The sequence below is a fragment of the Lynx rufus genome, unplaced genomic scaffold, assembly GCF_022079265.1.
Source record: "Lynx rufus isolate CCGP_SWC_20201006 ecotype Redwood Valley unplaced genomic scaffold, mLynRuf1.p SCAF_5, whole genome shotgun sequence".
Taxonomy (NCBI): Eukaryota; Metazoa; Chordata; class Mammalia; order Carnivora; family Felidae; genus Lynx; species Lynx rufus.
This window is the reverse complement of record NW_025814867.1, coordinates 150,411,947-150,436,746: the sequence shown is the minus strand read 5'-3', so window position 1 is coordinate 150,436,746 and position 24,800 is coordinate 150,411,947. Positions and strand designations below refer to the sequence as shown.

Genomic DNA, 24,800 nt, shown 5'->3' with positions numbered 1-24,800 from the left:
CCCCCTCCTTCAGACCCTCCTCTGCCCCCTCTTTAAGACCCTCTGCCCCCTCCTTCAGACCCTCCTCAGCCCCCTCCTTTAGACCCTCCTCTGCCCCCTCCTTCAGACCCTCTGCCCCCTCCTTCAGACCCTCCTCTGCCCCCTCCTTCAGACCCTCCTCTGCCCCCTCCTCCTTCCCTCCCCCGACACGAGGCTCCTCGCACCTTGTATCCGCTGCACGTCAGGCCCGCGTTTCTTTTCGCCAACACACACTTCATTCGCAGAAAGAAGGACCTCTCTATCTCGTACTCTGAAAGCAGGAGTGAGGTTAGATGGGCCAACTGTTCCACGATGCTTCCCCCGATTTTGTCCCAATAATATCAGTCGACGCTCAGGACCAGATGGGGCAGCCGGAAGCCTCATCCCAGAATGCCCCGACCCTGACCCAGGGAGCTTCTGCCTGGGGCGGGGACCTGGGTGGGGTGGGGAGACTGGCCCCAGTCCTGCTCCAGAAGCAGGCAGCTGGAAACTCGGCCACAGCAAGAACTCAGGAAACAGCCACCTGGGGCCAAGGTGAGGACTGTAAGCGCAGTGGGCCCAGCCCCCCTCGGCATGCCCATGGCCCCCTCCTGGCAGGCACAGAGAGGCCTGGCACCGAAAGAATCGCCTTGGCTAGTCCTGGGGTGGATGCCTGGGTTGGCCAGGAAGGCCCGGAAGCATCTGGCTGCCCTCAGGGTAAAGGACACTGAGTAAGGGCTCACAGGTACAGCTCTTTCCCCAGCAGAGGGAGACAGCCACGGGGCCCTGACACTGCCCGGGACTGCCTTGGAATGCGGAACCCCCTCAGCCAGATCAAAGCCTCTGCCCTCATACGTAGCCCCCTCCTTTCTCAGGGCTCTTACCCTCCCCATTCGGTCTTTCTCTGGCAGGGCCAAAGGCCTCACCCACCAGTCTCTGACCTCACTAGTGCAAATGCAAGTGAGTCCCCAAAGGAAACTAAACCTGCTTTAGGGAGCAGATGCCAGTTCTCTGGAATGATGTGTCCATGCCCCCGGGTAAGGGTGAGGTCACTCCACGCTAAATAGAGTTATTTGGTGGCAGTTAATAGATTAATTTTTAAAGAAAGGTTACCATTAGGAGTAGAGGCAAGGCTCCCAGCCATCGCCTATGAGGCTCCTCCCTTCCCCCTGCTTGGAGGGGTGGCCATATTTACCCACGATTCCTCTGCAAGCAGGCTATGGTCTGTGAGACATGAGGCTTCCCTGTAACGTGGCTGCCTGTCTGCACCATATCCAGCCAAGCACTGAGGTCTAAAAAAACTTCACCCGGTAATTAACCATGGAGCTTTGGAGAAAGCCAACAATACAATGACCATGACACGATGGGGCAAGTTCAGACGCACAAAAACAACTCCATGGATAAGAAGCCAGGGAGGGGTCTGAGTGCCTGTGAACCTCAGGCCTGGCACACTTGGGTGGAAATGAATCCGGGGGCCACCCCATCTCTTAGACCTCTGTGCTTCTCTTGTGTTGTTGCTGTGCCTGAGACATGAACCCCACAGAGACTGGGATTGAAAGGGTCTCATGATATTCCCAAGACTCATGCGCTGTCATTTTACAAACACCCTTTTAAGGCTGTGACACAGAAGGATGATGGGAAACCAGAGCTAGTGAGAAAGCGCCCAGGCCCATGTAATTAACACGCTGTGGAACTTTCTAGAACAATAACAACCCAATATTCTTAGGGAGTTCTCCAAGACTCCCACCGCCTCTTCCAGCTTTAAACAGCCCCACAGTGAAAGAATGAGATTCAGGTACATTCCCCCCCCCCCCCCAGACCTCATTTTGTTAGAAATTACTTCTTCAGGGTCTTATTTGTGTGCCTTTATGCAGCCAGACCATTTGAAAGGAGTTAAGAGTCACAGACCATGGCTAAAAGCAAGCTGCCAGCTCAGAACCCAGGACAGCAATCTCTCTCCCTCATAAGGAAACGTGAGGCTTACGGCGACTAGTGCTGGGGCTAGAACGTGCCGGTGGGGGCTGGGGGTGCACAGAGTTGAATCTGCAGGTGGTTTTACAACTGAGTGGGCTCTGGGGCATCAGCTAAGCTTCCGACTTCAGCTCAGGTCATGATCTCACAGTTTGTGAGTTCGAGCCCCGCATTGGGCTCTGTGCTGACAGCTCAGAGCCTGGAGCCTGCTTCCGATTCTGTGTCTCCCTCTCTCTCTGCCCCTCCCCCGTTCATGCTCTGTCTCTCTCTCTCTCTCAAAAATAAATAACACATTTATAAAAATGTTTTAAATGAAATAAAACTGAGTGGGCTCTTCCAGAGTCTCTCTTTCTAGCCTAGAACAGCCTCCCCAGGAGGAAGCAGGAAGAGTGGAACTCGAGCTTTTCTCTGGCTGGCGACCCCATTCTCACCCTGCCTCACGTTTCTCCTTTCGCATTTTGTTCTACTGGGGAAGTCTGGCCAAGTTGGGATACTATAGTCCGGAGCAGACAAGAGACCTATCGATCAACATGCTGGTTGGTCTCATTGGACTGTCAGACGGAGTTACAAGCCCAGGGCCCCCCGAATAAGTTCTTCTCTGTCTTCCCAGCATGCACTGCAATTATAACTTAGGAAGTCATTTGTGTAATGATGTGCTCCTCACCCTTCACTGAATAGTCAAGCCACATCATGTCCTAACACGGTGCTTATGACCATAGAACCCAGTCAATATGTGTTAAATGATGGGACTGTCAGGTGGAGGAACCTGCCCCCACACGGAGACAGGCTGGGGAGGTGCACCTGCCTCCGTCTAGACAAGGGCTTCTTAACTGATTCGTGCCATGGCATCTCTACCCAGAATAATGTTTTTAAGTGCCGAAGATAAAATATATGAGATCACAAATGGAACCAGCTGTGTTGAAAACAGTTACCAAAATATTAAAACAAGTAGTGATATGGTTATAAATGTGCTGGTTTATTAACACGTGAGATAACAAGACCCAGTAGCAGGCTCATAACTCTTGAAATTTTGAAGTAACAATGAGCCCCAGTGATATGTTTAAGTACCTACAAGAACACCGTAAAGTGAAACGAACACATGTGATTCTCGTGGGCAAAGCCGTGGGTTCTAGTGAGAGTTAAGGGGACAGACAGTCTACAGTCTATATGCAAAGGAAAAGCGGAATTCAGTCAGACAGAATAAAGATGTAATTCTTCCCATGCAGTTTCACAGACCCCCTGAGTTCCATCTGGGGGCCCTCTGGTGAAGAAGTCCAGGTCTAGATTGTGTCCCTGGAACTCTAAACCAAGAGCACTTTAGGGGAGAAGCCTCTGACCATGTTTCTTTACCTCCTGCAGCACCTCACGTGGTCTCTGGCATGAGAAATGAGATCCATAGTGTTGCTTCAAAGGACAGAGGCATAAAAGCAAATGCCCCGTGCTGTGTGTTTTCTGGAGAGGCCCTGCTGGGCGGCCCCAGTCATGCTTCCCCCACTCCTTGGCAACACAGGAAGCAAAACCCTCAGGTCACACTGAGAGAGAGAGAGAGAGAGAGAGCAAGCGAGAGAGAGAGAGAGAGAGAGAGAGTGCTTTGTCTGGTTTTCATTCTGGTTTCTTCTCATCTGGAGGAAATACCTTGTAGCAGGTGATGGTGGAGGGGCTGGTGGGCCGCGAGGACAGCTGTCATCTCGTCGTGGTCGGAAGGATGGATGTACTCGTAAATACTGTTGCCCGTGAGCTCCACCTGCCACAGAGGGAAGGGAAGGGTCAGAAATCCCCTCGGGGTTGCCTGGGTGGAGGAAGGGGAAGGTGCACCGTAGGTAGGCACCACCAGGGACGGGGGTCCGACCTCTCCTTGCAACCCACACCTTGTCCCCATGCAGAAACGTGTGGCTTTCATCAAGCAGCGCTCTGAACCGCCTCCCACATGGGGATTGGGGTCAAAGCCAAGACAGTTCTGAGCAGGAGGAACTGGGAAGTGAAGGATGAAAAGGTGTCATGGAGGTGGGTGACCCCCATGGCCCAGGCAGTGTCTTTTATACAGGAGACAGCTTAAAACAGACTGGAGCTAGGGCCTTGCCCTTCCCCCCGCACTCCCATGCTGCCTGAAGGGACTGGCCAGCTGGGACACCAGCTGCTAAGTCCAGACTATCGTCCCTGTGAGAGCCAAGTCTGCCCTCTCAGAGGCTGAGCAAGTGGGAGCCACAGGGGTTCCAGTTAATTTCTCCATCAGCTCTGAGCTGTGCCCCTCAGGCACCGCCGGGCCTCTTTCACGTGGCTGGAAACGTGTCCCTGGCCTTCCGAGTCTGGGATGACTGTGTTGCCCGATGGCTCCCGCCCACGGGTGTGGCGGGGAGGCTGCGGGACCTGCGGGAAGGTTTGGGCCCGCTCCAGACAGCCATGTGACAGGCTGGTTATGTCCCTCGGGGGTGCGACCCCAGCACTTGTGCAGCACCTACTTCCAGGCACACCCTGCAGAGGACAAGACGGCAGGCCTAGAGGCCATGTGGATGTTGGCCAGGACCCTGCCTTGCAGGGATGGGGGTCTCTAGGAAATAGCATCATTATGACCTATCCACAGAGGTCCCTGGTGATTCGATGCCTGAACGAGAACTTTTCCACTGTTCCTCCCAAGCATAAGTGCCATGATAGGGGATATTAGAGTCTCAAGGCCTGGATCCCCTTACCCCATCTAAAGATGGGCAGTGGTACAGAATGTTCCAGAAACTCTGACCATCACAACGGCCTTCTGAGCAGTGCCGGGTGGATCCTATATTAGAGGTACACCAGTATAGATGAGGGCTGTGTCAGTGCATCCGGGATTAATCAGGGGCCCAGGGCACTGATGGCCACGGCCAGGAAGAGCCCCCAGGCCCAGGGTGGAAGAAACTGAAAGCCTGCGAGAAAATGCCCTCGGGAGGCAGAGAACCTTGGGCAGGTCTGATGAACTCTCTTAGCTCTGCCCCACGGGGAGAGGAGGGCAAGCTAAAAGAGCAAAGGCAGGCTTGTGAGTGCTCTGTCCCTAACCACCCCCTTGTTATTTTTAAGTGTGTTGTGAACCACATGTTTTGTTGGGAGGCTCACTGGTCTCGAGCAGAGCAGAGACGACACGATCTTCTGTAAAGGGGCAGCTCTGACCGTGCCACCTCACGCAGCAGGACGGAGGCAGCCAGGCAATTTAATGGACAAGTTCTCCTGGGAGCCACCGTTTCAAATTAGCATCAAGGCCACGAGCTCTTTACTTGGGACCACGCGGCCATGGAGAGGTGAAGTAATTTACCCTGTCCTCTGAGCCAGCTCTTCCAATGTCTTAAGACGTATGAGTTGCCATTTTATGCAGAACAAATTATGTTTCTGGCCCGCTAAGGCATCTTGTCTCTAAAACGGCTTTCGCAGTTCTGTTTTCTGCATTATTCCTGGAATGTTTCTTTCCAATATCGTGCCAACAGAGCCACGGAGGGAGTCCCGTTACAGAGAGCCTCCCTGCCTCCCTCCTGGACACTCGCCTCCCAAACCCGCACTTTGCTAATGACCGAAAGGAGATTTTCCTGTGACAAAAGTTATTATGTAATTTCACTCCAAACTATAAGGAATAAAAGGAAAACATTCTTCTTTCAAGTCGTTTCTGTTCATCCTTAAAAAAATTTCGATAAACCAGCAGATGTTAAGTCAGCCACGTGGGACAGGACAATCTCTTCTTCCCTGAGGACAGCAGTGGGGGCTCCTTGTGAAGCTCTCTCAGGTGGAGAGGGACAGAGGCTAATAAGGGAGCTGTTTTTTTTTTTTTAATTGATTTACAATTTCAACAGCTTGTTCTTAAAATGAAAAAAATAATGAGAACTATTTTTGTGTTGGTCCATCATTTTTCCCTTAGGCATGTTTTTGAGGGAAAAAAGAAGTATTCTAGTTTGCTCTGAGTTCTTACTTAGGAAAAAAAAACACATCTTTTTATTCTTATTTTATTTTAAAAATTTAACTATTTATTTTAAGTAATCTCTACACCCAGCATGGGGCTCGAACTCACAACCCCAAGATCAAGAGTCACGTGCTCTTGTGACTGAGCCAGCCGGACGTCCCAGTAACTCATGTCTTTTGAAACGTATTTATAAACTTGCAGAAAGATTTGCATCTCTGCTTATAGGGATTCGATTTGCGTTTTAATCCTAAAGTAGCTTCATCTGTTTTCAAAGATCCCATTCTCGCCATATGCGTTTGGAAAAAGAACAGAGAAGGTCCGTGAATGAAGAGGCTTGATTTGCTGAATACTTGGGTCAATTATAAACTCTAAGTCTGTCCAGGAAGTAAAATGGTCTTCAAATAACGGAAATGTTTTTAGAGAACAAATTTTGGAATGATAAAACAGTGCTGACCTTGACTCAAAATTATGGTTGACATGGTGTTTCCTGTATTTACATATCTACTCGTGCTTTTGAATGGTTGAAAGAAATGTGGCTACCTCACCAAAAAAAAAAAAAAAAAAAATTATAGTTGTCGCTATAAAACTCCCCAGGTCTCATACATCAACCTTATTAAAACAGACCCTCAATGTGATATTTTAGTATTTGTAAAACGCTGCTAACTACAAAATGAATTGCTTTCCTACTAAGAGCGTTTTTATGTTTTGCTGAATACCTTTCCTTCCTGCCAAGAAAACTACATATGATAAATACAGCACTAAATGGATATATTCTGGGTCAGAAGGGGAAAGTCACCCAGTGCTCTGGAAATGCACATTACTCTGCTTTGGGCGTTCTGCTGACTATGGTAAATTAAGCATTTTAAAATAAGATGGTTTGGGTTTCAGGGTTCAAGTTATGTCAACAAACATAAAACGCTGTCCTTTCTCTTCATTTCAAAAGTGAAAGGATTAGGTCTATGGCCCCAAACAATGCCGTGGCTATTTTTACGGTTGTGGTTCCGGCCACAATCTCAAATATTACATTTTCCTTTATATGTCTCATAAATGGCCATTTCACACATACCTATAGTTGCTTGAAAATTTACATTAGTTACCTAGATGTTATATAATACATGCAACTTTGGTGAGGAAATCTAAACCACAGGGATACTTAAAAGTGTCTGAGGAAACACACAGCAGGTTTTACAGGGCTTTTTTCCTTTTTCAAATATAAATAAGTTAATTACACCAACCAAAAAACCATGGAACTAACCATCTAATAAACCTGTGTGGATAAAGAATGCTTCCCCAACTCTACCCCTCCAAATAGATATAAACGTGACTATATGAATTATTACGTATCCTTTGCGTGCACATAAACCGAATGGAATTTTCAAGCCTGAAGCCTGACTCTGTTTCCCAACACTTGGATGGTGAGCTGAGAAGACTTACTTGTACTTTGTGGTTGTCTCTGTCACTTTCTGGTAAGAAAGTCTGACAGCAAGGGTCACTGTGTCTCCTAATTTAAAAACAAAAATAGTAAACTCTGCCAGATTTCTTACTCTAACACTCGTTTAAAGAAAGCTCAATAAAACGCTTTGAATTAGGATGGGCTTATCACACGTAAAGAATCATTTTTATACCCTCCAAAATAGATAATTGAGATAGTTATTTAGGTAGTGCAGATGTGAAAAAAAAAACATCACCACCACTTTGCCGTGAATTATCACACAATTATGACAAACCTAGGAGCTTATGTTCCCCAGGAGCTGCTAACACAGAGTTTAACCCTGAATTAATGTGAAAGATGTTGTTACTTAATGAGATAATGTCATCGAGAGTAATTGAAAGTTCTTGGAACACAGAAGGACGCTATGTAAATATAAGCTATTACCGCTATCGTTATTCATCAGAAAATCTGTCTGAAGGGTTACTCTGCTTACTGGATAGAATTTTAACATTTTCACCTCCGATGATTAAAAAAAAGATCCTTAAGCCTATTTTAATAAAGTTTTCATGTTTGACATCCTTGCCTGACTTTTTGCTACTAATAAAAATAATCTAAAAGGTGCGAAAAAAATTTTTTAAAGGAGAAGTTGGACGTTTGACATCCTATTCAATACTTCATTTTACTATTTAAGTAAAGAAGACAGAAAAAAATACACATTGTGATTCTGCCTAGAGTTCCTTCTGCAGAGTTAATCGTGAGCAGGGGGCAGATTTGTGGGAACGGTTTGTTGTTGTTTATTTAAACAGTGCAGCATGGAACACTCCCCAGACACTAACGAGGGCTCACGTCTGCATTAAAGTGTTTTTGTAGCTGGAGGCTGATGCTGAGGCAGTCCCACTAAGAGACCAAGAAAAAAAAAAAAATTCAGTCGCTCTACACAGTTTATCTTTTTTTTAAAGTGACACTTCTCCCGACCAGCAACATAATAAACAAAAGGCATCTCTACAACATTCTTGAAAAGTGATCATGTATAACTCCCTGCCCTTCCAAAATTATGGCACCAAGGTTTCTCTCTGCATTGTGACCAAAGGGAAATATAATTTTAATTGTGCCTAAATTATTCTGGTTGGATTTCCTTTTGTAGAATTCATCGTGAACAGGAGGCATACTGGTCACCTATCCAATATTTTGTTCATTCTTTTTTTTTTTAATTTTTTTTTTCAACGTTTATTTATTTTTGGGACAGAGAGAGACAGAGCATGAACGGGGGAGGGGCAGAGAGAGAGGGAGACACAGAATCGGAAACAGGCTCCAGGCTCTGAGCCATCAGCCCAGAGCCCGACGCGGGGCTCGAACTCCCAGACCGCGAGATCGTGACCTGGCTGAAGTCGGACGCTTAACTGACTGCGCCACCCAGGCGCCCCAGTTCATTCTTAATTAGTGTTCATGGACAATTAATTTCATTTCCCACATAAAGAGAGAAAAACGACAGAGAGAGAGAATATCATACTAGACTGAGCAGCCTGTGTGAACCAGACCATCCTGGTGTGCGCACAGGGCCTTATCATGTGCCAGGCCTTGTCACATGACTAAGCAGTCCTAATATGTGCCCACCAAAGGACACTATTTGAAGCAACTTTTGTGCTACTTGAAGTACAGTTCCAATGAAACCGTGGGGACACCCGGCTTTTGTGTAGCTCCCTACGGTTTGTAAGTCACATAAAATGGGCACTTTGATATATTTCTTACCACAGCCCTGAAAAAGAGGTAGAGCAGGCATTATTTTCTTATTTAAGTTATGGTTCAGGGAGGTTAAGTACCTGCTCTATCAAGACAATGAAACCATATAACTATACATTTCCCTTTTTGCTTTGACTGCTAGGGAACTCAGATCTGACTTTAGTATTTGATACTAGTGACTTTATCTGTTTTATCTTTGTGCAGTCCTTTTTTTAAAAAATTTTTTAACGTTTTTGTTCATTTTTGAGACAGAGAGAGACAGAGCATGAGCAGGGGAGGGACAGAGAGAGGGAGACACAGCATCCGAAACAGGCTCCAGGCTCTAAGCCGTCAGCACAGAGTCCGATGTGGGGCTCGAACTCACAGACTGTGAGATCATGACCTGAGCTGAAGTCGGACGCTTAACCGACTGAGCCACCCAGGCGCCCCAATGTGCAGTCCTTTTTAAAGAACGTGAACTGTTTTGTCTTTTTTGTGACATTATGATAAGACTAACCAAAGATTTGATAAATTATGAGGAAAAAGTCAAGTAATCTACTCAAAATCATTCAGCCACATATCAAATTAGGACTAGAAACCAGGATGGTTATAACTAAAGGGCCTTAAATAATTCTAAATAGGGCAAGATAGAAACTCAGAGTATAATACCTTGGAAAATATATAAATAGTAAATATCATGTTCCCAACAGTATTTCCTCTTCCACAAGTATACTACTAACATCAGTCACATAAGTGTAAGAGCCAAGCCTTAGCAAATCTTATCTGGGAGACCTGGTTTCGTAAAGGAAGAGAAGAGGAAGAGAAAAGGAAACACTAAATAATCTTAATATGAGATTCTCTTTAAAGGACTTTGCATAAGAAACGTAGGCACAGACACCACCCCCTCCTTGGGCGTGGATAAAGATGTATACACGTTGGAAGAGAAGATTGTAAACAAATAGCAAATTTTAAAAAAATGCATCGGCAGAAAAAAGAAAAGGAATACACCAGATGCAGGCTTCCAAATTGGTAATTTTGTTTTTCAATGAAAAAACTCCAGCCACGTTAATTGGCATGTTTTATTTTGGCGTAACTACTGAGGGGGCCGGTGCAATACAGAGTATTCATCTGCCTCCTGGGAGCCCATTTCCTGTATCTAATTAATTCTAGCGTGTCTTCAGTTGCGATGGACACAAGCACTCTGATACTTCACAATGTAAAGAAACATTTAGTCTCTGTATGTATAAAAAGTGTGACTTTTGGAACCACTATCCACGCTTATTAAATCAGAAATGTGAACGGCAACAATCAGTTAGACTCCTCCCCTCCCCCCACTGGGAGGAGCCCAGACAGCAGCCGAATTCTCCCCCAAACCCTTGGCTTGACGCAAATAGATAAAGCTGTGTGCACCTCTTTCCTTTATGGGATGCACCCCCTTTTAGAAGACAGTTGCAGAAAAATCCGTAATATTTAAATGTTCTAAAGAAAACAGGACCTTGCTGAGCAAAACAGTAGTAAACTGAGTTTTATGAGTTTCTATCACAAGCATATAAAATGCTTTACTGAAACGACCACTGAACTGGAAAAACTCAGGAAAAATTACCCTGAATTCCATGTGAACACTCATAAATCTACACCCCCCCCTTCTCTCTCCCCAAAGCACAGTCTGCATAAAATCCATGTTCGACATCAGTTTCCCCCTTGCTTTCATGGCAACTCACAATACCACGTGCCGACCAGCAAGCGTGGACTGAAAAATCTCCCTTTGTAAAGCTCTTGTTAGTGGCAGAGTGTTACTGCAGAAGCAGAGTCCAGGCTATCAGACAGAATCTCAGAACAAAGCTGACTGTTGCAAAGATCTACTGGTCATTAATCCCAAAGGAAAAAGAAAGTAAAACCTTCAAAATGCAACACGAAGAGCCCTGCGGGATAGCCTAAGAAGATGATTTTGCAATTTCGGATTATTTCACACACAAAAGCAGACGCTTGAACAGAATCATTTTCAAGTTGGACAAGACTGTCAAGGTCCGCCAACACTTAATTCTGTATTTTGGTTGTACGTAAAATTAGGGAATACCTACCTGTGACAAGCCTAAATGTACAGAAGCTGTTTCCGATATATACATGATTTTGCCATCAGACGCTACCACGAAAACAAATCCGTCCAAAGTCTGTAAAAGAAAGTGTCAGAGTAAGAGGTGACAGCTCCACATCAGAGTTAAATCAAATAATTGTGCCATCACTGGAGTGGAGGAACATATAAAATATTATCATCAGTACATATTTGTTCAATGCAAAATGGAGTGCAGGGCCATAAGAAGGACTGTGGGTTACAACGCTCACGGCGCAATTCCCGGGACCAGGCTCTCAAATGCTTTTAAAGCACTTTAAAAACAATCTTACAGCCACATCACAAAAATCATGCAAAACATTTGAGAATTCCTAACATGCTCAGTTTAAATGCAGTAGCTTTATTGTTTAGGGTTATTTTAGCACTTCGCACAAATCCGGACTTCTATGGTACTTAGGGGGAAACCTACCACTATATAGACCATTTTATGTCATAATTGGCAGTCCTTTATACCGCTAGGACATATGCTTTATTTGCCACAATTTTCTAGTTACCCCTAAGTACCATTTGAATAATAAATTCCGAACACTACCACTCCCCTGAAAATAAAATACCCGGTTATTTTAACAGACTATGTCTACAGAATTAACTACTTAGAATTTGCAAGAGATCAAATAACCTTTGCAAAATTCAAGGAGAAAAAGTATCAATTTCTGAAAAATTAAAACTACCTAAATGATATTGCCTAGGTTGGCCAGCCCTCAAAAAAATAAAGTAAAATTTTAAGAGCTAATTAAGACAAATAAAAAGGTAATGATTATATTTATATGTGGCAAGGATAAAAAGACTAAATTATTTTTGAAAAAGGAAACTGCATTTTATTTACCCATTCATATTTTAGATCCAGAACCAAAGAAAAGCAATAAAGTTGGTGAAAGGTCCATACAACCCACAATGCTGCCCCCATAAAAAATATTCCAAATTAATTTCTGGCCACAAATTCTATTTTTACAGCATGTAATTGAAACCAGATTACCTTCGGTTTTGCTAAATCTGCCCCCTCTTTGGAGGGGGGCCTAAAAAGAATGTAGTAGAAGTGAAACTTGAAAGATATCCTTACATTCTGTTGTCTCTAGTACAGTTTTACTGTAACCACTCTTTGCCAACTTAACTATCATCGTCCCAACCTATGCTCAGGTTGAAATCCACATCTTGATTATAAGCCTTCCTTTCTCGTCCTGAACTCAGCTACAACATATTCTCCCAACTAAATTCCGTTTCAAAAATATAAAACATACCGCAATTTCTAAAGTTATAAACGTTTTGGCACATCTGCGCCCTCGTGCTTAGCTCCAAAATCATTGAAGAGATACATTTATTGAAACGGTATCTGACAGTCAGCCATGTGAGTAAAAGAGAAAGAAAAATCATCGTAATTAAATTCTGAAAGTTGCCAGCAGTAGCTAAAAAAATAATATCCTTAATGGAAAACGTTGGATATACCTTCGCAGCTTCAGATTACCGAATTCTCTTGAATGTATGTTAACTGCAAACATGCCCATGCATACGGCATTCCAGCATTAAAGAAACGCACATCGCACATCGGAGGAACCGAGGCGAGTTGACTTTGCCCGCCAGGTTTCCACGGGAGTTGTTCCTGGTGTTAGTGTTCACTTATACCATGTAGGAGTATCAAACAAGCAAAATACCACGCACGGTGCTGGAAGCGAGCGAGGGGGTAGGCACAGGGCGCGGGAAAGACTCCAAGAGCGCCATTTCCCAGCCCAGGCTGCCACAACGTTTGCTTTATGCTATAAAAGCTTCAGGTTTCAAATATTCTCGGGATCCTCTCTTCCTCAGAGCATGCAAGGGGGCGGGCGGAAATCCCACCAGGACATTCAGGGAAAGGGGTTTTTAAAAGATCCGCTTTTTTCGAAATGCGGTGCTCTTGGCTGACTCGATGACCCAAGTCACTGCCTTCTGTCGCCAACTTTTTTTTTCTTTTAAAGAAAACACAAAATAGAAGGTGGAAATGCAAAACAGCTCTTGGTGAGCATTTTTCGATGGCAGAGACAAATGACGGGTGGGGGGGAATGAATCGGGTCGTTGATGAGGCTCTGTAAAGGGCATTTGAAAGATTCTGGGACACTAGGCGTTGCTGTCCCCACTCAGTGCCAGCTGCTGATTTGGAAATGGCCAGTCGTGTGCACGCTTACCCGGCCAGAGCTGTGGACACCGCGAGTGAAATCCGAGGTCAGGAGCATTTTAGCAACCATGGACTGAATGACTCCGAGCTGGGGGCGCTAATGACTCAGGGGCGGGGGGGGGGCCCTAAGCGGCTGACCACAAACCAAATTAAGGGCTCCCTCTGTGACACCTGAGGCTGCACCAGGTTGTGACCTGCAGCGCTCAAGAGCTGGACGACTTGGGATGAACCAGGCCCCAGCACTTGCTGTGTGATCTCAGGCATGTTGCTTAACCTCTCTGTGCCTCAATTTCCTCCTTTATAAACATGGAGCCAAAAATAGAATATACTCTAGGTGGTGGTGACCCAGGATCACACAGTAAGACTTAAAACAGAATCTGGTCCGTAGTAAACTGCCAATAAATGCCAACCGTTAATATTCTATTATAGATGCTGCCTTTTTCTTTTTTTTAACCCCCTCCAAACATACACGACTGTCAAAGGCTTTAAAACTGCCACACTGGCTCAGAGCCCCAATTCATTCCTTCTTTGGCTCAGGCACCTGGCACACGTCTGGCACAGAGCAAGCGCTCCACAAAAGTTCGCTAAGGGAAGTAAGGTTGGAAAGAACCCTGCCTGCGACCACGGGCGTCCTTAGGCCTAGGTCTCAAGGTCTAGTGAGTACTGAGGCTGGGAGACGGATCAGATCACAGTGGGGCTGGCCCTAGGTTACTCCGGTTGAGCTGAGTCCTCCCCCAGTCCCGGCCTCCCAGGGGGAAGCAAGGGGCAAGGGAGATCCATGGGGCGAATGGGGTCGTCAACTGCCTGGAGGTTCAGGAGCTGTCCCTTGCCTCTGGCGACCTCTGCATTCTGATGGTGTCCTACTGACCCACCTGGGGCTCCTTGGGGAGGGTCACCTTGAGACTGGCAGCGGGGGTAAGAAGGGAGCCCCACCCGGCACGGGTCAGAGCCTTAGGCCAAGGCGGCACTCCTCTCCGCAAGGAGGCTTTACCTGAAGCAAGTGTGATCCCAGCTCCTTGGCGACGCTGTCTAGGGGCCCGGCGCGGCTCGGCTGTCCCCATGCATCTCCTAAACCTGGATCCAGGAATAAAGCAAATGGGTCAACAGCAACGCTGATCGACCGGCCCCCACGCCAGGCAGAGCACGGGGAACTTCTGCATCCGTGCCCGGCGGCGCCGACTGGAGTCCCGAGCGTCCCCCAGGCTGCCTCCCCGGCCCCCGCAGGCAGGCCGCTGTCTGTGTCCCTGCTACCGTCCCTTTGCTCTGCATTAAAGAGAAAGAAGGCCAGAGGAGATATTCTCGCCGAGGCCTTGGGTCCAAGCACCCCCAGTGCACGCTGAGCTCGCCAGGCCCATAGCTCCCGTGGGTCGCCAACGTGCTCACGGCTCTGAAATTGCCGTTTTATTTGAAATGCCACAAAGTAATCTAATCTGCTTTGAAATTGGCCATCCTTGAAGCCAAACGGGGATATTGATTTGACCTGTAAATATTCCCCCAAGGACCCTCTCTCCCTCCCTCCCTCCCTCCCTCCCTTTGCTGAGTTGCCAGCAAACAGGCATTTTCCCAAAGGCAGAGAGGCCCAGACGAAAAAGACCTCACCTTCCAGGACGCAGCTCTTCCAGCATAGTACGTATAATAGTACGGTATGATACATATATTAACCTCACATAATCCCTTGGACTCCCCAGCCCCTACAGGCGCCTTGGGAGCACCGACCCTCTTCCAATCCAAGTGCTCCAGCTTGGGAAGGGTTTGGGGGAGGTGGGTTTCCCGAGGGCCAGCTCCAAACATGCCGGAGGTCTGCGGGGGTATGGGCAGAAGGCGGTGGGAGCCCTGTAAGTACTCGAGGATTTCTGGAAGGTACCTGTTACCACATAATTAGGGTGCCCCAGTTTTTAACTGCCCCCCCAAGGCCTCCTGCTTCTCCCCACCACCTCCTTGAAGGTCACCAGGGTTTCAGAAACCACACCAGGGGACAGAGGCCCTGACCAGGGAAGCCTCCTCTCCTGTGTCTCTGGGCTCAGCTGCTGCGACCCCAGAAATCCCAGACTTTCGTCTGCATATTCGGGAGCGAGGAGGAAAGCCGGGTGACGTTGTGGAGCTAAGTGTTGCTCCCTGGAGTCCTGGGGTTGGGAGCCTGGCCTGCATCAGTCCAGTTAGGTCCAGTTAGGTCCACGCCCCGGCGCGAGGTGGCGAGGCCGGGAGTGCTGTCTCAGCCTGCGCCCCGTTCCCCCCAGCGGAGATGGCGGCTCCAGGCCCATTCCCGCGGTCCACCCGCCCCCTCTCCCCGGCAGTGACCCCCTGAGGGGCGAACTGTGGGTCCCGTGGTGGGGGGGGGATCCGCCTCCCCTCCGCGCAGAACTGCAGGCCGGAAGGCGGGACCAATCCCTGCCCGCCCCGCTGTGCACCGGGAGTGCGGGACTCGAAGCCAGAGCAGGACGTGCGGGTTGGGGAACCCTGCCTAGTCACAGTGAATTCAGGGACCATTCCCGGGACCACACAACTCCTCCAAATCCGCGGCGAGTGGATTGCCTGGAAAGTCGCCAGGTAGGCACTCTGGTCTCCCCCACTGTTCCCTTGGGTGTGGGGGCATCTCAGTTTCTGGAGGCCTCCACCCCAAGCCGGAGGGAGCCGCGGGGCCCAAGACACCTAGGAAATCAGAGCCCCTCAACCCCCGCAAAAGCTTTGGAGGCCCTTCCCAACAAACTCTGTCCCGCAACTAAAAAAGGAATGACCTTTAATTTCTCCTCCTGGGCTCTAGGGATTTGGGGTTTATCCTGGTCTCCTTGTAAGAAAGTGGCTAGTTTCATCATATCCTGATCCCCCCGAAACGGGATCCCAGCACCTCAGTCTCCATCACGTGAACAGAGGTGTCTTCTGAACCCCAGGAAATCACTGTGCACCCACTTTCCCTCCCAAGGAGTACCACGGTGACCACAGTACTAGGGAGCCACTGACTTTCACTAGCAGGTCCTTCCCTGCCCCCCCCCCCCGCACCCCCATCTATACAGATGGCTTGGTGGGGCCAACGTTTATTCCATTTAAGGAACCAAAATTTAAAAGCCCTGGGGCCTAAATGAAAGAAGAATTTAATAAAGACCCAGGAATCGTGATTTCTGAAAATGGACAACTGTGCCCAGGTAACTCTCCTTTACCCAACTCCTGGTTCCTTTCCCTGGTTTGCACCACACTGGCCTTGCCTGGCTGAGCGGGAAAAGTGAACTCGACCTCCCAGACGAGGCTTCTTGAAGGGTCTGTAGCCAGGTCACCTGGGGAAATCTGCACCTTCAGGAAAGGTGCAGACCCAGACCAGACTTCCCTGCCCAGCTCTCCCGAAAGCTGCATGGGCGGCTCTGGCCTGATACGCAAAAGTGCACTGGGTACACAGGACAGTTTTTCATATAATTCAAATACCCAGATACTTCAACAGAGCTTGTTCTCTTCTATCATTAGAATTTTTCCTGTAATTTCCTGACACCTCTGCCTTGCTGCTAGAATTTGGTCTGAATGCGCCTTCTGGACCTAGCCTGAGGTGGCAGGGCTAATGGACAGGCTCCCCTCAAGCTTCTGTGCCCCCATGCCATCACAGCCAGCTCTTGCATTAGAAGCCTCTGTGGATAAGGCACCTCTGTGGCCTAGGTTGACCTAGGACTCCCGATTTCAGCTCAGGTCATGCTCTCACCAAGATGGAGCCCCTTGTTGGGCTCTGCGCTGTGCGGCTGTGCGTGCAGCCTGCTTGGGATTCTCTCTCTCCCTCTCCCTCTGCCTCTTCCCCACTTGCATGTGCGTGCCCTCTCTCTCTCTCTCAGGAAGGAAGGAACCTCTGTGGGTGAGGCCTTTCCACTCCACCCATAAAAATCTATCTAAGCTGGGCTGAATGTAGAGACTAAATAAGGTAAGGTTTGTTAACAGCAATGAACATCTTGGTGCTGTAAAGTCATATACACTGAAAAAGTAGGTGCTGGGCTCGTGGCCCTCATCCGGACCTAACAAGGGGCTTTATTTGTTGGAGAAATGAGGGGAGAAGGGTAAGACTGAGCTAAACTCCTACAAGGTTATCATAGGTTGGTGGTCTATCTCACCTGATCCTGGGAGCGCTCCCCGCCTCCACTGACTGTGCCCACTGACTGTGCGGGGAGCTGCCGGATGGAGGGGGTGGATCCCAAGCCTGGCCTGTGGTTCTCCTGCCAGGGTTTGCTGTCCCAATTGACCTCCATGTGTCTGCAGGGGACTCCCTGCTACTAGGAACCCAGATGGCCAGGTCATGGAAGAGGAGGTCAGCCACTGGGTCAGAGGAAAAAGGACCCAGGAAACCCCTTTCTGCCACCCCTTGCCTCCGAGGGTTCGTGCATACCTACACTTGGTATTCACACTTGGTGGTCTGGCTGGCTCCCTTGTTGCTGTTCGGTTTAAAACTTACCAGGCTCTCTTGCCACTGAAGCTATCTAAATATGGTCCCTCCTCTCTGAGTGCTCAGTTAGTCAGTCAACAAACAGCTGTTGAGCTGTGCAACCTCAGATAAAGGATCCAGAGTTTGGTAAGAACTCCCAGGATGGCCAGTTCTTGAAGGCAGCCTTGGGTATCTAGAAGGTGACACAAACATTCCTCACAGGGATCTTGTGAAAACCAGGCGGGGTTAATAAGGGAATGCCTGACCCTGCCACCACCCATCCACGGAGAGTTGGATCTGAGGTTGAGAAAAATCCAGGACAGATTTTCTGGAGTCCCCAGGGGACACACTGGGGTCTCACCTTCTTCTGCTCCCACTCCTACGTTTAAGATGGCAGCTGGGCGGGTCTGGATGGTCTGATCTCCAGCAAGAGCCCTGACCTCTAACCTCTATTTCTTAACTCCAAAGTGGGGGTGGGGGGGTGGTTGTGGAATCAAATGAGCTAAACCAGAGGGTGCTGACAAAGCCCTGGGTCCAGTGGAAGGCCTCGGTGGTACCAACGCCTTGGTCCAGCCTTCTCCTGCCTTCCCATTCCTTCCCTGCCTCCAGCTCTCTCCTCCTCCTTAGTCCCCCAGTTACCAGCGCCTTGGCAGAGAAAGAGGCGTGTTATTGGGGAGCACGGCCTCTTGCGAATCCGTGGACCATGTGAGGACACAAGGTTATGCTGGCTGACTGCAGACTACTCCAGAGTCCAGAAGGGTGTATGTGTGTGTGTGGGGGGGGGGGTGCTGAGGTGCTGCTCAGCTCCTCCACCGAGAGCCACCCCCCACCTCCGAACGCCGGGAGCGAACCAGTGACGCCCGTCACCCTGCGGGGGCGTTTACAACCGGCATTCGGAGCACTACCACCAGCGGGGCCGGCAGGCCCAGGGGCTCCGTCCTTGGCTACCGGGCGTCGCGCGCCTGGACGAGGGCGTAACGGGGGGAGTACGAGCCCGGGCTCCCGCCTCGACGCTCCAGGGGAGCCCAGAGCTGGCACTGCCGCCTCGCTCGACTCCAGGACCCAGGAAACTGTCACGGGTCTGGGGTTCCTCCGCGCGCTTCAGCCTCTGGCCTCGGAATGCTTCGTTCTCCCCGGGGTCCCCGGGAAGCCCGGCTTCGGGGCGCTTTTCCAAACCAACCGTCGCACACCGAGTCCAGGCACAGGGTGTGAAGGCGGGGGGTGGGTGGGGGCGCCCCGAGAAGGCCTCGCTGGGCCCGGCCGGACGGGGAAGGGAGGGGGCTTCCAGCCCGGCCCCGCCTGGCCGCCGGCCAAGTACGTGCTCAGACGCCCGACGGAAGGCCGGGGCGCCCAGAGCTTTGCGCCGAGACCTCGGAGGCTGGGGCGCAGGCCCGGCCGCCGCCCGCACTCCGGAGCGCGCGTGGCCCCGCGCGGTCCAGTCCGGCTGCCCGTCCGCGCCCCGGAGCGCGCGGCCGCGGCCCGGGTTGTGGCCCCCGGGGGGCCCGAATGGGCGGCTGGCGCGCGCTCCAGGTCCTGCCTCGAGCCTCCAAGGCCCCGCAGCCCGGAGTTCCTCCCCACTGCCCGCAGCCTCCTGCTCGGCGACGGGGAGCTCGCCCTCCCGGACCCCATGCGGAGAGGGTTGTAAAGTTCCACCTTATTCTAAAAAAAAAAAAAAAAAAAAAGTCAGCTTTTTTTTTTTTTTTTTTAATCTACATTATTCCAGGCTTCGGTAGAAAATGGGCTCGGATCTGTTGAAGTTTAGTTCAGCAAACCCTCTAAATCGAAGCGTTTCCATTCCCGAAAACAATTTCCAGGCGTCTGCCTGAGTCTCAACCCAGACGCATTCCACCACGGTAATGATTCCGGGCTCAAACTCCCATTATTTTTGTGTGAGAATGACAATGTCGCACTCCCTTCCCCTGCTTTCACCCGCACTGGTCTAGAGTCTTCAGGTCTGGGAAAGGAGGAGGAGGGGGCTCTGTTCTCGTTGCCATAGTCAGCCTCACTTTCCAGCTCCATTCCTAAGCTGGGACCACAGGCCAGTCCCTCGGGTCAGCTGTCTGTGCACAAGGGCCCACAAGGGACACCACCCTCTACCCCACTGCTGAGAGCGAAATCGGAATCCTGGCTCCTAAGAAGGAGCTTAACCAGCCACCGGATTGGCCTCGGAGCTTCTGTGGTTTTGACTCAGGCTTCCTGAGGCCCAACATACATCACCTGACGGAGGAACTTGTCCTTCGTCCTGCCTGGCATGGCTACCATGCAGCTATGGCCAGGGAACAGCAGAGTTCTCCCACCCTGTGCCTCTGTGCTTCCAAAGCGCCCCCTCTCCTGAAGGGAAGGCCACAGTGCAAAGAGGGCAGGCAGACCCTGGGCCCCAGCATTTCCCTGAGCCCTGTGTGTACCAGGCCTTCCTAGCCACCGGTGAACACATTAAGTTTTCAATTCTGAGTCCCACTTCCAAAGCCAGCCTTGCTCTCCTGCCCTCTTCCCTGTCTACCTGCCACTTCTTAGCTGTTAAAGGGAAGAAGACGTTGGGGCCCAGAAAATAACGGGTCTTCCAACTGCGGTGAGGCCCAGAGGTCCACACAGTGGGGCATTCTGCCATCTAAGCCGCATCTGGCCCAGGCAGCACTGTGAGCTCCCAGGAAGCAGTGACTGGAGTAAGAACCAGTTAGATTTCCACCTGCACTGCCTGGTTCCTCACACTTGATCCCAGGAAGCTTGCACAGCTATGGAGTTGCTGAAGGCCCATTTTGCAGACAAGGAGACCGAGGTCTAGTGGGGCCGCTTAACAGAGCAGAGCCTTGGAAGGGTTGTGAAAATTGCAGGCACTCCTAAAAACTTGCAGTCTGACCTCCCTGGGGAGTGTCCACCTTGGCTCGAGTCGCCTGTTTCTGCCCCTAAGTGGAACTCTTCCGAGCTCCTCTATCTCTCCCCTGCCCCAGGTGGTCTCTGGATGAAAGGAGCCAAGGCCAACGGCCTCGGGCCCAGGGAGAGAACAGGCGCTGGCCGCGGGCACAGCAGCCACCGCCCCGCCGGCGCTCGCCCTTGCTGTGGGACCCTGGGAAAGGCCCGCCCCTCTCTGGCTGCAATTTTCTCAGGGACGAAGGGTTAATCGGCGGTGCCAGTGGCTCCTTTGGATTTTCCTGTTCATTTTCTAGCTTGGCCTCTAGATCCTTCTTCACCGGGGATTCTGCTTGCTCCGGGGGTATGGAACAGTGGTTTCACTCGGCAACTTTCCGTCCGCAGACGAGAGTCGGGGCAGATCCGGGAGTTGCTGCCGTAGCCACGCAAGACTGCCTTGGCCCTAAACCTCCCTGATGCCGACGCCCGGATCCCCGCGGCTCCTCCAGGCCTGATTCCATGCCCCCCCCCGCCCCCGCCCCCAGCGCAGACCCAGGCTCAAGAACAGAGGCTAAATCAATTACGGCTCGGCTTCCGCAGGCCGCCCTTCGGAGCTACCGGAGTGGTGAGCAAGTTATTTTGCATAATTGAGGTCTCCCTAAACCCGTTTTTCTCGGCCCAGGCACCCAGCTTCACAACTCTGTGACCCAGACAGACTTGAGGGGAGCCGGGCCACCTCCCAGAGCTCCAGGCCCCCGCCTCCCTGCTTCGGCCCTGCAGGGGGGCCCGGGGCACATCACCCCCTCCTTCCTTCGCCTACCAATCTAGACCTTAGATTCAGGGCCGTCTGCAAAACCGTAGGACCAAACAACTCCCTCCGACCGCTCTGGGAGTTCCAAGTGCGCTACCCAACAAAGCACAAGGGCCTGGTGCTCTGAGTCCTGGACCCCCAGCTAGCCCACCCCTGCAAAGGGCTCGGGGCCAAGTAATTCTGGGCCCAAATGGCTGGAGACTCACTTCCCAGAGTTAGAACACCCAGATCTAGTTTAAATATCTGCAGAAGCAGTACACCCACCACTTCCTAATTTTTAGCAAGCTTTCCTGGAAATGCTCCAAACAATAAATGGCTTACAATTAGTCCTCTTTCTCCAGGCCTCTCTTTCTAACTAATTTCTGGCTTACTCGAAATCGCTGGTAACAAACTACTTAGTATTCCGATCCTGGCTTCTCATGTGTTTCCCTCCATTGGGGAAGTGATAGGAGCCAGGGTCCTGCCCTGTCTCCACACCTGCTGGTATTGTGCAGATTAAGAAAGGGCTCACTCGGAAAAAAATACATAAATTTTGAAAAGAAAGAAACGAAGAAAAACAACGGCTCACCACCACTCCTTCCCCGGGTGGGAAGGAGACCTGGCCCTCATAAAACGTATTTCTCTTTTAATTTTCAGTGAAATCTCAGCCATAGAGGAATCTATTTCTCCGGTGGAGAGGTCACCCTTGGGCAGACTGATAGCGACCACCCGCTAGACAGCTCCCAGTAGGGGCTGGAGTGGGGGCCCCTCGGTATACCGGGGTTGGAAAAGGAAAGGTGCGGAGGCACCAGGGAGAAAAGCCCTGGAGGCTGGGAGCCCCAGCTGGGAGGCAAGGGCTAAGCCGGGCTACTGCTTCCGTGGCCCCTGGATCCCCCGCCCGCTGTCTGCAGGGTGCAGGGCTGCAGGTCACGATGGCCGACAGGCCCCCTGAGCTCCACTGGGGAGCTAGTGTGAAGTGTGGCTCCAGACCCAGAGCCAATTACATGTAACAGGCTTTGGGGCCACCAACACAGAGGTCAAGCTTACTGACTCCTGGTCGATCGCTTTGCCCGGCACTGCCTTAACGGAAGCACCCTGTGCCCACAGGACACCTGTCGCTGCACTGCAGCCACTCTCTGGTGTCCTGCCGCTGAAGTGGTCTCTACTCCCCCACCGGCTTCTGGGGCTCCACAGCCCTACTGGCTCCTCAGTCCTGCCCAACAGGTCCCCGTGCAGAGTGTCCCGGCCAAGTGTCCGGATCTCTCACGCCAGGCTGCAGGCAACCCTGGCTGGGGACAGAGCCACTGAAAGGTGATCGGTTCAGAAGCACCGGGACACCAGAAGGAATGCTGTGGTGACCAGGCCTCCATGGCCCTGCTTCTCAGAAGTGCCCAGCCTGTCAGCCATGGTCACCCGCGGGCCATGTGCTAGCAGGGAATGCTGGCCCGTCACACCAGGAGTCTGCTGGACCCAAGGGTCCTGGTGACCCGTGTCCACCATGGCACCTGCCCCTCCGGGTTTATAATTCCAATCAGGAAAAGACTAAGCTCAGGCCTGCCTGCCATGTTCGTACTATTTGCCCCTCTCTCCTGTGGGGGGTGGGGTGGGGGTTCGGCTCACCTACTTTCGGTATCTCCTACCCTGCTCTGCCCAGCCCTCCCCCTACCCCCACACCCCCCCCCCAGGGGAGGTGAGCAAAGTAGATGCAGCTCCAGAGTCCCAGATCTAAGGCCCGGGCCTCAAACAAGTGCCCTGCTTACAGCCAGGGCCTTCCGGGCCTAGGCCTCTGGGTGCACTCTGCTCTCTCTCAGGCCAGGACCAGCAAGTACATCTTATCCCTGGTCAGGGTGCACACACTTCCCCTCCGCGGAAAGAGAGCAAGTAATGAAAGAAGGACAAAATAAAAGGGAATTAAAGAAATGAAAGAAAAGACAAGAAGGGAGGCAGGAAAACCAGAATAGGCTAGCATGCTCACAGAACAATTCCTGGTTCGCCTGGCCCACGCTTGGACCAGAAGATGGTCCGGTTCACCCGGCGACAAGACCTGTCTCCTCTCTCCAGCAGGAGCCGAGGCTCCCTGCGCGGCCTCCCCCAAACGCGCTGGCACTGGCCCTCCAAGCCAGCTCCAGATCCCCTCTTGGGCCGAGGCTGCCGGGCTCCCCCAGCCCTCTCGGCCGCCCACCTGCGGCCTCACCTTCGGGGAAGACGGCCCGCATCTTCAGGTAGCTGGTGGTGAGTCGGATGATAGACGCCTTGTCCAGCTGCGAGGTGATGGCCGACGGCAGCGGGAGCAGCTTGGCCAGCTCATAAAACTCGCCATTTTCTTTCTCCCTCCTGGTCTTGGCCGCATTCTTGGACTTCTCCTTCATCGCGCCTCGGCTCCGGGCATATTAGACCCAGCCGTGCTCCAGGCCCGCGGAGCCTCGCTCCGGCTGCAGCGGCGGGGATGGGGAGGGGGCCTCCGAGGTCCAGGTGAGTCTGGGGCACCGCCCGGGGCAGGTGCGCGCGGCCGGCCTGGGGCACCGAGTAGCCTCTCCACAGCCGCTGGGCCCCGGAGCTCCGCGCGACCCAGCGGCGCCGCTCCGCGCTCCGCCGCCCCGGGCGCAGCCTCCCCCGGGCTGGACTGTCCCGCGGTGCCCTGAGCCCGACTTCCCGCTCGCTTCTGCTCGCTCTTCCTCTCTCTCTCCTAGTCTCCCGCGCCTCGGCTTTCCTCGGGGGGTGGAGAGCGGCCAGCGAGGAGGCAGCGGTGCCGCTCAGTCCTTGGCCGAGTGTTCGTACCCGCTGCCGCGAGGCCCCTCCGGACTGGAGGGCGGCATGGGCGGCGGCGGCCGCGGAGCCATGGAGCAGGAGGGGAGCGAAGGGGAGCTGGGGCGGAGGCGGCTGGGGCCCTGCCCGGGCGCGCTCTCCTGCCCTCCCTGGCCGTTCCCTTTGCCTGGAGACGCGGCGCCCGGAGCCCGCGATGTGTCGCGAGCCGCAGCAGCTCCGCGGTCCACGTGCGACCGAGCCGCGTTTGTTTATGGCGGACCCGCCTTCGGGCGGAGCACTCGGCAGCCGCGGCCCTGGGAGGGGGGCGGGAGGGGGGAGGGACCGCGGCGGGGGCGGGGGCGGCGAATCTCGCCTCCCGACCCCGCCGCGGCCCCGGAGTCACAGGCGCGCCTCCGCGTCGCTGCCTCCAGGGACTCTCCCAGGAGAGGCCCGCGCGCTCCCGGCCTCGAGGAAGTTGCGGTGAGGGCACACGGCGCGCGGTGGGGACCGGCTCCTGCGAGCGGGTCGCGGGACCTGGGCGCTCGGACGGGCGGCGGGGAGGGGCGAGGGAGGGAGGGAAGTGGGGGAGTGATGCCTAGACCACCCCCGTTGCTCCCCGACCGGTCCTGGGCGCGCGTGGCCGAGGGGAGGCGGATGGACCCGCTGGCCAGTGCCGTTCCGGGGTGGACCCAATCCTCCGAGCCCGCGCTGGTGCC

General features: G+C 52.0%; 1 protein-coding gene across 1 annotated transcript in view; it reads right to left on the bottom strand.

Annotated features, from left to right (window-relative positions):
• The window catches only part of SIM2 (SIM bHLH transcription factor 2), a 52,893-nt gene extending 29,185 nt beyond the window's left edge, over positions 1-23,708 (bottom strand). The window contains exons 1-5 of the mRNA XM_047100343.1: positions 23,534-23,708; positions 14,304-14,386; positions 11,117-11,206; positions 3,604-3,712; positions 204-289 (exon numbers count right to left, since the gene is read on the bottom strand). Coding sequence (XP_046956299.1) covers positions 204-289; positions 3,604-3,712; positions 11,117-11,206; positions 14,304-14,386; positions 23,534-23,708 — 543 coding nt within the window. The remainder of the gene's footprint in view (positions 1-203; positions 290-3,603; positions 3,713-11,116; positions 11,207-14,303; positions 14,387-23,533) is intronic.
• Between the last annotated feature and the right edge of the window lie 1,092 nt (positions 23,709-24,800).